The 12,812-nt window shown below is 50.1% G+C and overlaps 3 protein-coding genes across 4 annotated transcripts; 2 read left to right on the top strand and 1 right to left on the bottom strand.

Moving 5' to 3' along the window:
* The first annotated feature begins 37 nt into the window (after positions 1-37).
* On the top strand, positions 38-1,482 carry LOC126323279 (uncharacterized). Its single transcript, XM_049994664.1, has 4 exons — positions 38-261; positions 326-408; positions 486-591; positions 648-1,482. The coding sequence occupies exons 1-4, from the start codon at positions 84-86 to the stop codon at positions 1,445-1,447; spliced, it is 1,167 nt and encodes a 388-aa protein (XP_049850621.1). The 5' UTR covers positions 38-83; the 3' UTR covers positions 1,448-1,482.
* A 143-nt stretch (positions 1,483-1,625) lies between these two features.
* On the top strand, positions 1,626-3,858 carry LOC126323277 (uncharacterized). Its single transcript, XM_049994662.1, has 2 exons — positions 1,626-3,663; positions 3,736-3,858. The coding sequence occupies exons 1-2, from the start codon at positions 1,717-1,719 to the stop codon at positions 3,766-3,768; spliced, it is 1,980 nt and encodes a 659-aa protein (XP_049850619.1). The 5' UTR covers positions 1,626-1,716; the 3' UTR covers positions 3,769-3,858.
* On the bottom strand, positions 3,778-6,149 carry LOC126323278 (uncharacterized). 2 transcript variants are annotated; one of them, XR_007559423.1, is made up of 6 exons: positions 6,050-6,149; positions 5,824-5,969; positions 5,660-5,722; positions 5,514-5,566; positions 4,220-5,439; positions 3,801-4,156 (listed from the first exon to the last, which is right to left on the bottom strand). XR_007559423.1 is itself a non-coding variant. In XM_049994663.1 (4 exons), exons 3-4 carry the CDS (start codon positions 4,699-4,701, stop codon positions 3,856-3,858), a joined length of 783 nt encoding a protein of 260 aa, XP_049850620.1. In that variant the 5' UTR covers positions 4,702-5,566; positions 5,660-5,722; positions 5,824-6,149; the 3' UTR covers positions 3,778-3,855. The 2 variants fall into 2 exon arrangements, 1 of the variants encoding a protein (XP_049850620.1); XM_049994663.1 differs by having other exon boundaries at positions 3,778-4,156; positions 4,220-5,566; positions 5,824-6,149.
* Positions 6,150-12,812: the final 6,663 nt, after the last annotated feature.

Genomic DNA, 12,812 nt, shown 5'->3' with positions numbered 1-12,812 from the left:
AATCACAGTATGATGGAAGATGCGAAGTCTCCCAGTCTTGCGACCTCCTATCTTGTGGACAGGTTTATCTTGGTGTAGAGCTGATGTGCGCGAGCAAGAACGAGGTCGAGCGCGACCTGCAGTTGGGGCGATTCAAGAATTCGCTGTCTATAGGTATTTTGGGACTGCCCAATGTTGGCAAGTCTACACTGTTTAACGTGCTGACAAAGAGCAGCGTGTTGGCGGCGAACTATCCGTTTGCAACGAAGGAGCCACACAAAGATATGTCTTATTTTGAGGAGGGAGAGCCTTTTTGTTCCCGAGGCTGACGTTTGCATGCCTATACCTCGGACAGCATTGCCGGACGAGCGGCTGGATTGGCTCAACAGCGTGTACAAGCCGGAGAAGCTGACGCCGGCCTATTTGGAAGTGCGTGGTGCGGGGTGACCGCTGGGAGGAGAAGAATCCGAGAGAGAGGGGTGATTTGAGCTGACGGAGTGCTTGAGTGCGTGGACATAGCAGGGTTGGTGAGGGGCGCGTCGGAGGGGCAAGGACTGGGCAACGCATTTCTGTCGCACATCGCGGCGGTGGACGGGCTGTACCACGTGTGTCGTACGTTTTTTTTTTTTTTTTTTTTTTTTTTGTACGTGAGCTGACGCGTTTGATAGGCGTTTTCGAGTCGGAGGAAATCACGCACGTGGACGGAGACGTCAATCCCATTCGCGACTTGGACACGATTCACAGCGAGTTGTTGCTGAAGGACATCAGCAACTTGGAGAAGCGGATTGAGCCGTTGGTGAGGCAGGCGAAGGGCGACAAGGTGAAGAAGTTCGAGTTGGACACGATGGAGAAGCTGATGAACTGGCTGATTTTGGGGAAGGACGCTCGGTTGGGAGAATGGACGCCAAAGGAGATACAGGTGATCAATCCGCTGAACTTGCTGACGGCTAAGCCGATCATTTACTTGGTCAACATGTCGGAGGAGAATTATATGAGGCAGAAGAACAAGTGGCTTCCGAAGATCAAGGCGTGGGTTGATAGCCAGAACCCCAAGGATCCGATATTGCCGTTTTCCGCTGAGTTGGAGGAGAAGCTGTCAGAGATGTCGGCGGCGGAGGCGGCGGCGTATTGCAAGGAGAGGAACATGCGTTCTCAGATCCAGAAGATCATTAGGACGGGGTACAGTCGGCTGAGATTGATTAGTTTCTTCACGTGTGGTCCGGATGAGGTTAAGGCGTGGACGATTCACAGCGACACCAAGGCGCCCCAGGCGGCGGGGACGATTCACTCGGACTTCGAGAAGAAGTTCATCTGCGCCGAGGTGATGCACTACAGCGACTTGAAGGAATGTGGAAGCGAGGCGGCGACGAGGGCATCGGGGAAGGTGTTGCAGCAGGGGAAAGGCTACGTGGTGCAGGACGGAGATATAATTTTCTTCAAGCACGGGGCGGGAGGGAAGAAGAAGTAGATTTTTTTTTGTCCGATAAAAAGTTCATTTGAGTATTTTTTTTTTTATGTGGGAAGAGGTCGACGACGCTAGCCCAGCGGGCTGGCGGGGAGGGAGGGCGCTTGATGGTGCACGAGACCGCGAGTTGGCGGGGGTGGAGAGCGCTCGAGCGGGGAAAGAGTAGTGTATGGAGTGTGGGGGAAGCGGTGGAAAGCGGGCTGGGCGAGGCTGGGTGTTCATAATGCAGCGCATGTGTACAGATGAAAGAGCACATTTGTTGAGAAAAGACTATGAGCAAGGAAGACGACAGGGAGGTTTGCACCGAGGAGGAGGGAGAGTTGAGCGACGAGGAGATGGTTGAGAGTTTGGAGGGGAATGCGGAGAGGGAGGACTTGTTGGGAAGGGAGGAGGGCGAGGGGATGTATGGATACAAGAATTTGGAAGAGAAGTTGAAGTCGATGGAGGTGTGCGTGTATGTGAATCCGGTATCTTGGGAGGGCCAGAAGGAGAAGAATTGCGAGTACATGGTGAGTTGTTGTTTTGACGAAGAAAAGGAGGGGTGGAGGAGTAAGTGGTCCAGAGGTGGTTGGGAGGGGAGCAGCGGGTTGCTGACGGTCCCCACAGACAAGCAGGGGAACAGGGTGGTGGAGAAGTTGAGGATGGTGTTGTACGAGAGGGGGCGATTGATCAAGGTGGTGCAGAGGAAGGGAGTGGTGGAGTGGGAATTGAGCGGATTGGAGGACGAGTATCCTCGCGACGCATGGTACAGCGTGAAGAACAAGAGGGGGAAGGAGACGGGGTACCGCTTGCGCGTACAGACCAAGTACATGAAGCCTGGGACGGGGATGGATTTGAAAGAATTCAACTCGATGGCGCACTATCTCCTGTCGAAGGGCGAAAGGAACTATTGGCTGAGCCTGATTGTGGAGAAGGACCCGGCTTGGGTGAGCAGCTGCGTGGACGAAAAAGGAGACAGCTTGGTGCAGTTAGCTGTCAAGCTCGGGGAGGTTTGGCACGCCAAGAAACTCATATATAAGACGGACGGGGAGTGTTTGAAGGTGAAGACGGTGAACAAGGAGACGCTGTTACATTTGGCGGCGTCGGCTGACAAGAAGAATAGAAGCAAGAAGATGATGAAGTTGTTGCTGAAAGAAAAAAAAATAGATGTCAACGCAAAAGACGACCAGGACCGAACAGCGTGCCACGTGGCGGCAAAGAGCGGGCACGCGGAGGTCCTGGAATTGCTTTGCAAGGCGGGTGCAGATACGAATGTGCTGGATTCGAGCGATCGCACCCCGCTAATGGTTGCGCTGAGGTCGTGTTCGGACCGCTATCGAGTGGCTGTGCTTCAGACGCTTTTCAAGTACGGCGCCAGTGCCAACGTGAGAGACGAGAACGGAAACCAGGTATGGGAGGCCATTAGAAGAATGAGCATCTCTCAACGCGCCATGGAAGACTTCAAAGAAGTTTACGGCGTTCACGATTTGAGAGAATTCGCTTATCCAAATATGAAAAAAATAGTGCTTGATGGCGTCTGTGAGGAAGATCCTCTTCTCAGCACGCAATTTGCGGTCCGAGCCGTTCACAAGGGCGCTCAAGTCATTATCTTGAGCGCTCTCATACCCTTCGTCGTTGTCAAGGCCACACAAGACGAACACTCGGAGCCCGCTTGGACGCCTCGCGTCGTTGCTATCGCGAACACCGCCTCATCCCTCTCCTACATGTTTAGCTCCTCTTGCATCTACCTCATCATTCCGTATGCGTCAAAGCAGGTCTGCAGCCTCCCCGCGCACTTTTCCATTGTCGTAATTTTCGAGGAAAAAGCACCTATTCAATCCAACCCGACTCGTCCCTGGGCCTATACACTTCATTTCGACGGCGAATGGGGCGTCGGCTCGTCCGGAGGCGCCTCTCCTCACGCGAGCTGGACGTCCAACCCCACCTTCTCCCTGACCGTGCCAAGCGGACCCATCAAAATCGCCGTCGCGCTCTCCCAGGAGTCAGGCGACCGCGCTCTCAAGCTCTACCAAGAGTGTGTCAGCACTCCGTGCGAGTTCGGCATAGGCTACTACATCCTCCTCGGAAAAGGCGGCACGAGCATCGTCGACTCGACGAAAAAATGGGCGAACTCTCAGGACGTGTACGAAGAGTTCGAGTTGAACTTCGAGCGAGACCAACTCATTCGCGTCATGCCGTGCACCTTCGAGCCCAACCAACACAACAAGTTCACATTAAAGGTACGAAGAAGTTTCACAAAAGCGGAAAAAGCCGTCAAACGCGCTCGCCATTCTCACTCCCTTTTTTTTTAGGTCTTCTCGGACGTCCCACTCAGAGAGGCGTAGCGCACGCACATGGAAGGCGCCCCTCGTCTGTACTAAAACGTAATGTAGGTATGACTTCGAAATTTAGAGTTTTTTTTTTCTCAGATTTTATTGGAGTCGAAAATACGGGTAGTCCGACTCCGACATGCTTTCTGGATCTTGTTCGAAGGAGGACGTCGTCTCCGACGCGCTTTCTGGATCGTATTTGAAGGAGGACATCTTCTCCGACTTGTAACCGAAGGAATTCCGATACAAACCGTCGTGCTCGGACAACGAACTGTCCTCCTCCCCGTAGTCTAGATAAGAGTCTTCAGAGGTGTCCGTAGAGGAACTACTTTCTCTGCCGTCGTACTCGTTATTCAGGGTGGTCTCGTTGAGAATCCCCTGACGGAAGCTCTCGTAGGTTATTCTAGAAAACGCGGGTTAGGGAGAAACGAATAACCGACAGAAAAAAAAAAAAAGCTCAACGTACGTGAACGCCGGACAATTGCGAGTAAGCTCTTCCGGCAACACCTCGCCAAGAACGTAATAATCGGTGAAGAATCCGTCTTCCCTTGCATAGCTCCACGTCGTTTGGGTGTCGAAAATCTCCGGATACCTCTCGCGCTTCTCAGGAGACCTCGGGGACATAGGCGCTTCCTCTCCAACCAAATCCAGAATGTTGATCTTCCGAGACTTAACAAATTCGGCCGGAGGCTCTGATAAATGGACGTTGGTGCGTTTGACTACGTGAGTCACCATGTTCGCATCCTCTGATTCCTTTAAGCTAGACCGCGGCGCCTCGTCAACGGAACGCTCACTCCTCTTGGACTGAGATATGTGTGTAATCGCCTGCTTGACCAAATAACTCTCGTCCACCTCTCCCGCTTGAAACCGACCAAGCAAACTCTCCGTCGACCGCCCCTCGAGTCTGCCATCCTCAGATCCTAACAATACAAATGGTTTGCACCACATGTCTCTTGGCTCCGCCCCCTCGACGAACTCGTTCCTCTCAAGTGCGCCGGTATCCCCAGACAAATCCAACGCTTCAATCGCCCTTCGGACATCACTCTCTTCTCCCCTCTTCGGAACCTTAGCCCTTAAAACTTGTTCGCAATTCTGTCAGTTGAACGCGGCAAAACAACGCGATGCGCACGCCCCCACGGCCAAAACGCATCGCGCGCACATGCCAACCACGATCTGGGCATGTGGGCACCCGCAACGCCCCGAGCAAAAAACAACAGCCTCGAACCAGCTACGGGAACGTGCACGTCGCGGCGCTGATATAACAATCACCTCTATATCTGGTACAAACCTATCACTTCCGGACAAGCCCTATTGGCCGGGCGCTTTACTCGCAGAATCGTCGCCGGAACTGTTTTAGATGTCTCTTCCATGATGCGCGCGCTCGTCGTCCAACCGGCGCAACGATAACCACAATAAATACAAAACACACTCAGAAACGCAAAAAAAAAAAAAACGCAAAGCCGAAAAGCGTCTATTGGACTTTCGTGGGGAAGAAAGTCCCAAGAGCTTTGCTCTTGCTTCTTGTACATGTATTATACAAAAAAAACGCCTCCTCATTCCTCTAGGCACTGCATCCTATCTGTAGTTTCGTGCATTCAGACCACTGGCGAGGGATGCGCAGTCATTCAGACTTGAGTTGCGCACTTTTCTAACGAACACCTGCACCTAACTCCGCCTCCTCAGCCCCTTTTCGACTCAGACCGCTTAGCAACTGAAATCCTGAACCCGGATTCGACCCCGCGCACACAGATCTAACGTACCACGCTTGGACCAGTGCGTAATGAACTACGATCTCCTGATTAGTGGAAAAAACCTTCGCGAGGAAATCAGGCGTTATCAGTAACCCACGCGAACAACCCCACCTTCAGCATCTCTGAACCCATGCATCGTCGATCGGCGAACATACGCGATAGATGTCACTCAAAATCTCATCAGGCGACGGCTGAAAGGCCGAATTTAAGAACAAATACTGGCTTTTCTGTCAGTTCACCCTTTACCCAAATATACGCCCATACGGTCGCGCACGAGCGGGCTAAAACCGTTGGACTCGCGACAGGAGGAGAGACATACAAGCGGTTCTTCTTCCTTCAGTTTCAACCCCTTCACTCTCAGAAAATTGATGACGTCGCTCCACTGCTGGTGCTTCTTGAACCCGAACTTGTGTTGCTTCATCCTGGGTGCACCCGAGACTGCCTTAAAGAAGACGACTATAGAATCTGCAAGGAGGCACAAGGTGGTAAATGCAAAATTACTCGTCCGAAGGAAAAAAAAAGTCCGTTCAGCTTGATGTAAATACCGCTTCTTTGAGAGGGAGATACCGCAGAATGTACCTCATCTAGACCAGAACCCTCAATTTGAGACATTTGAAGACATCTAAATATTGAATAAACGAAGCTGAGACTGCATTCGACAGATTGTAAAAAAAAAAAAAGAGCCGTCTTAGGGAGATGCAACCGCCTTCTCAAAAACCCTGAAAACCCCATCTTCCAGTAATACACGACGTACAGTACAGTAAAAAACTAGGCGTGGGTGAACTATGGCGGCTGTGTGCAGCGAAAACAGACGGAGAAGACTTGATGTCTGCATGTGTGCATACCCTACGAGCATGAATGTCATACACGCGTTTGTGTATGGTTCTTCTTGCGGGCCATATTGACTAGTGCTGCCCGGAGTCGATCGTTCCGCGCGATGACGCTATGATTCAAGCTGACAGAGGAGAGCGGCCGGGATGAGGACGTTGCATGAGGGCTAAGGACCGAAGGCATGCAGTTTGAAAATTGCGAGGTTTTATTAGACGTGTATGCATGGGAGTTATGGAGAGAGTTGCAAGATGGACTGAAAGGAGGGGCTGAAGGTCCATTTGGCCAGAGATAGGGGCAGATGGTGGGTGGAATTGAGGTATTTTTGGAGAAGAGCTTGATTTTGATCAAGGAGTTGTTTGGGGAACGTTGGGGCGCCCGCGTCGCATGGGCTGTTTTTTTCCAGCTGGACATGAATAACACCGTTGAGGCGGACGTTAAGCGTGAGGAAGAAGATGGGGCGAGGAGATACAGGGGAGTTGATAGACAGGATGAGTAGCCATCCGAATTTCGGGTGAGCCAGGCTGGAAATTTCGATGAGAAGATCAGGTTTGTCGGAGACGGGAGAAGGGGACTCTAGCTCCGAATAGGTGCGCTTGGCGGTGCGGGTAAAGGAGGAAGAAGAGGCGGACAAGCTGAAGAAGGAGGGGAGGGCCTGCCTGTCGTGGCAAGAGAAGTACAAGGCATTGAAAACGAGTTGTTGGCGCAGGAGCCAGACGAAGGGTTGGAGTTGGGCGGGATGAACGAAGGGGAGATGATCGATGACGACGTGTGTAGGCGCGCTGTGTACGAAAATGTATTGCTGTGTGTGTACATGGCTGAAGTTGAGGTGGATGTTGTGTGTGTGCTGGGGGGTGTGTGCCCATGGGGGATGGAGGAGTTGGTCGAGCATGACGGTTTGTTGAGCGAACATGGGGGGTGACCAGTTTTTGAACAGGTTCGAGGTGGTCGCGGATAGGTGTACGTTGTTAGGGAAGTCGCGCGCGAGAGATTCGGCCATAGAAGAAGGAGAGGCGGCGATGGTAAGGCAGTGCTGGAAGAGAGCCGCGTGAACGGGGATAGGGTGGGCGAGCTGGAGAGAGAAGTTGAGGGTGGGATTTTGGAAGAAGGGGCCGGAGGGAATGGCATCGATGTGTTTCCAAGTAACACGGGGGTTGAAATCTTTGAGAGTGAAGAACGGAGGAATGCCGGGAATTGGTGTATACACGTTCGTCGACAGATCTACGTGTGTGATGTATGTGTCTTGGGGGTTAGACAAAACATTGTATGGGATGGGGCCGAGGGTGAGTCCGACGCGGAAGGAGGCGAGTCTGGAGGGGACAAGAGGGTCGACGGGTTCAGAATTGGTGTGGGGGGAAGAGGGTTCGCGATATGGCGAGGAGTCATAGGGGGTAAGGGGATGGGGGTCGTGGGGGCCGAGCCAATCATATTCTTGACTTTGACAGAGTTGTTGGAGGAGGTGAAGAGATATTGGGTCTAAGGTGAACGAGGATTCTGGAAATGTGGATGATGAATGGAGAGTGGCATTCAAGGAGGGACAAAGGTCTATAGAAGGGTTAAACGGTGGTGGTCGGGTGCCGGTAGGATCTATATCACTAGAAGAAGAAGAGACATGTTCATTTATTTCGGTTGGAGAGACATCATTCTTCTGATTTTTTCTTACCTTAGCTATCAAAATAGGGTCTATATAGAACATGACAACAGGACCATAGGGGCTTGGGATGACCCATCCCAGCCGTGTCCATAGTCTCTCTTCCCAGCTCATGCCTATTTTCACCTCTTGAGCTGATATCCATTGCAGGTCTTGTTCTACGCATGTCAACAGAGCGTTTGTGTTCAACTCCCTGTCTATGTCTCCCAATGGAACAACGGTATTGGGTAGAAAATTCAACATTTTTTTTGCATCCAATCCTTCACCTGCTGTCTCCATATCTGTCTCCAGTCTTTCGGACTCGTTCCGGAGTCTCTCTATCATCTTTTCGAGGCGACAGAGAGGCTGAAATCGAATTTGGTCCATGCGTCGAAGCAGGCGCTGAAACAAGTTGAATTCTCTCGCCTTTAGCAACACCGTTGCCCACGAGCTCACTTGCGGCATGTTTTGAAATGATATGTCTTCGATAGATGCAGATAACACCTCGCTGTCTTCGGACAGACTTATATATACTAAAAAAGCAGGTGCGCTGATAGTGATCTTGTGGCACGAATCATCGTCCAATATCGGGTCATAATATACGTTCGCCTGTTCCAGAGTGGATTCGACCAACAGGCGAATTCGATACACCAGATTCTTGATGAGCGTGTTCACGCTGTCTTCAGAGGACGGAAATGCGGATTGCAGGGATTTTAACTCTCCTTCAACGCCCTTTTCAATCGATTTTGTCCACTGCTGGGAGCCCCCGTCTCGCTCGCTTAGATAGGCCATCGCCTGAGCCTGGCAAGTCATTACTGTGCTCGTCAGCCGACGCAGTGATTTTTCCATGTCTCTCTGATTTGCTAAAAACTTAAGCAGCCTCTGGATCTGAATTGAGACATTCGCTTCGCTGTTGCTGTCTGAGTCCTTCAGCCATTTTTGAAATGTCCTCAATATCCGGGCAATTTCCAAAATCGAATGCGTAAACAAGAATGCATGATCCAACACATCTAAACGGGTAAATGGATGAACTACTCTTTCACCCCGCGTCCATGGTGCACGCACGCGAGACATAAAACATTAGTCCTCTTTGCAAGTCTCACAGAAAACATAACCAGCCTCGCATAGCGACCCTCCGCACGCTTGTGCGCGATATCAACCACCACACCTACTCCATAATTTTCGACATTGCACCACACAGCACAAAATTCTTGTCTCTCTAATAAAACGCACACACTTTTTTTTAACACAAGTAACGATCACACTCTACACACATGTTTTCTCTCTTACATCGCTCAATGTGTTTTCACTAAAGGACGTTTCTTTCCTCCTCATCGCTGCTCCCATACTTTTTCCGCTGGCTCTCCACGGTCGCTCGGACTCCAAGCCCAAAAGGTGTTTGGACTGGCACAGCAATTTTTTCAAGAGTCGAATCTGCTCGGCGATGGTCGTCGAACGCTCATCCATCGCGACGCTATCATCTTGAGCGTTCATCGCTTGAAAATCTGCCATGGTAGGATTCACTGAACCGACTGGCAGGAACAAGTGATTTGTTTTTTTAGAAGCGATCGGCAGGGAAATAAAAAAAATATGTTCATCTCAGACAGAGGGCCTCTCTCTCACGTCCGGGACTTTGCCGCATAGGCAGAAGGTCATTCCTTCGGTCCATCAATTTTAGAAGAAGCTGGCCCCAACCAGTACAGAGCCTCGCAACGGGGCAACGAGACAAAAAAAAAATCTGAAGAATGCGCCTCATTTGGCATGTATGCCGAAAAAGCTGTTGTCGAGCGCAGTTTCTCTCGTGTGCAGTCTGACGCAAACTGCTGACACGTTTCATCAGATACGTGCGCATTAATCGATCATAATGAATGATGTACTTGCCGGTCAAGTCGAAGGCAACGCCGACGAAACAAATCAGGACCACGATATAGACATCGAAATTCAGAGGTTGTCACGCCAGGCGGATCTCTTGCTGAGTAAAGAGTACGCCAACGCGGGTACGATAATGGGCCAGTTCCAACGTTTCTTGTTGAACACATGTGCATACAGGGCGCCCATCTACCCCGCACTTATCGTGTGTGTATGCAAGGAACGGAGAGTGTCATATGTGTGCATAAATTGCATAACGCAGGGAGCTCGCTGAAAAGGCTAGGGATGGTTTGTGAATGTTGATGTTCCGAAGTGACTTCTGATTGTATACTTCTCTCTCAAAGATAGTGGTGGTTCACTTCGGAGTTTGGAGAGTTTGAGGGATCGAATTGATCACTTGCTGGCGTCTTATCTTTCGTCGAGTTATCGGAAGCTGGTTTCTCTTCATATGGATGCCGAGGCGATAGGACAGATGCTGAGACCTATTCAGCCCAAATTGTGCTCGCTTTATGAGTCAGTGGGACACCTCAAAACGAAGCTGAGCGCTCAGTACGAATCGCTGAATAGGAATTTAGATGCGAAGCGTCAGATTCAAGTGAAAAGGCAGTATTTAGAATACATTCGGCTGAGCCACAATTGTCTAAAGCAGGCAAGGCGTCTGTTGAATGAACAGCTCAATCGCATCAGAATATGGGCCGACGAAGATATTGTCGAGAAGTTGGAACTGGGAGGGAAGGAGCCCTTAGTAGAGCAATACTTTTCTTGCAAGAGGGACATGAGGAAGAAGATGCTCGAATGTATACGAAGGAAGCAGCTGAATGTAGATTTTGGAACGGGGAAAGAGATGTTGAGCGACATGTTGTCCTCTCTGTTAAGATGGAACGAATACAAAAAGCTTGCAGAAATACAAATCGAAAGGCTGGATAAGACAGAGAAATCAGAAGACCAAACAGACGTTGGACACCAAGCTCAGCCACCTCCTTCACCTCCTCAAGCATTGAATACAGAGAATTTTTCTAGTGAATTGGTGAGCGGCCGCTCGGCGACGACTTGGTCTGAGGTGAAAAAAGTTGAATACACGAAGATGGTTGATGAGTTTGTCCTGATGTTAGACTTGGTCTTTTTGACAAGCTTCAGCTACCTTTCGTCGCACGAAATAGAGTTCGATCCTGTAGGTCAAATTGTGCCACCCGTTCAAAGCAGAGGAGAATCGAGCGAATACTCTGATAACCTCTGTCCGCAGGTATGCAAAGATAGGATCTCTTCGTGCCTGCAATGCTACAGATCGATTGGGAGAGCGCGCGATTTAGAAAGGCTGTTACTGGACCAATTTGTGGCAGAGAAATGGCAAAATGCAGATAAGATAAACGAACTGATCCAAAGAGATTTCGAAACGAGCCAAGAGTTCCTATTGGAATCCGAGTATGAAGACGTTGATGAGTCATCGGCTCAAACAACCTCGTCGGATACCTTGAAAGAACAGACCAAAGAAGAAGACAACACGGCTAAAGACACCGATAAATTTATTTTTTCCTTGGTTTCTTCCAATCCAGTTTATATTAAATATATTGCCCCAATTCTGGCTTGGATGGACCAGCCAACCACTCAGTGGCTGTTTCAGTCTATGTATATAAAAACAAAAGAAAATTCGATCCAATATCACCAGGAAAGAAAATCGGATGAACCTCATCAAAACGAGCGTGTGGTTTCTGATTCTGATTCGGCCTTTTGGCCTAATTCCCAATTTCATCCTATTCTTTTCTCCATCCTGATCCCTTTTCAACAACTCTTCCTTCATCATGCCCCCGGACCTATCTTCACTCCCAGTCACCCGCGCAGTTTTCACCGACAGTATGTCTCCTATCTATACTTTCTCATGCGCCTAGAACACGCCTGCTATACCATCGACCAAGCCATCTCTCTACGGTGCCACCCACTTTGTCAGGTATTCAAAAAACAGTGGCGCATTCTTCTCTACGAACTCCTCTATCACCACCACGTAATCCAGTACCTAGACCAATGTCTGGACTCCAAACACCTGCTCGCTCTTCGGACCAAGCGGTGTATACACACGGGCAGTACACACACGATGCTAACGACTTCCTGGACATTTTTTCACGCTCTTCAAAGCTGTACGCTGCTTCAATACGTGGTTCCCATTCATCCCTACCGACTCCTCAAACTGTCTCTCGAAATATTTGCTCGCCTTCAAAGTTATTCAGAATCTGAACGCTCACACAGCAATCTTCACTTGGTTCATCTCTATCACGATCTCAACTACCTCTGCGGTGCACACGCGCTGGCCCATGTCAGATGGAATCGCCTGTTGCACGCACAGTTGGTGTCTGAGGACACATATGAATCCATCCAAAACATCTATCTAGCTCAAGCCCGCCGCTGCCTTCTTCACGCCACCTCCTATGTTCGACGACACTTGGAACAACGCATCGTAGACTACGGCGCCAACTGTCTAACCCAGATCAAAAATATCGCAAATACCTACCTGTTCGCTCAGGATGCCATTCCTGTGAACCTACTTCCACCTTATATACAGCACTTTTTTGAAGAACTGAAAACACTGGTTCTGGCCGACCAGAAAAGACGCTTGGCCGATGCAAACTTCTTGGGAGAAACCACTATAGATGATGCAGGCACAAATAAAAATGCCTCTGACGCTAACAAGTGTACAACGCTCTCCTCCTCTTTCTCCGCTGCCGTAGAAGCATTTCTCTCCCTCTACTACGGGCAAGCCAAAAAACTACTAACTTCCATCCAAAAAATGCAAACCTTCCTCCCCGCATTTCAACAAAAAACCGAAGCCTACACACTAGAGCAAACCGATAAAAAAGTCAGCCACGACTCAATTCTCAACGCTAGTCCGCAGCCAAAAAAACACACATCCTCCCCTGTCCCAACCGAGCCCCCTTCTCAACCTCTAGACCACGTCGGTCCAGACCACCACCTCAAAATGCTAAAAGCAC

The sequence above is a fragment of the Schistocerca gregaria genome, unplaced genomic scaffold (assembly GCF_023897955.1).
Source record: "Schistocerca gregaria isolate iqSchGreg1 unplaced genomic scaffold, iqSchGreg1.2 ptg000855l, whole genome shotgun sequence".
NCBI lineage: Eukaryota > Metazoa > Arthropoda > Insecta > Orthoptera > Acrididae > Schistocerca > Schistocerca gregaria.
The sequence above is the reverse complement of the archived record's forward strand: the minus strand, read 5'-3'. Positions and strand labels throughout refer to the sequence as shown.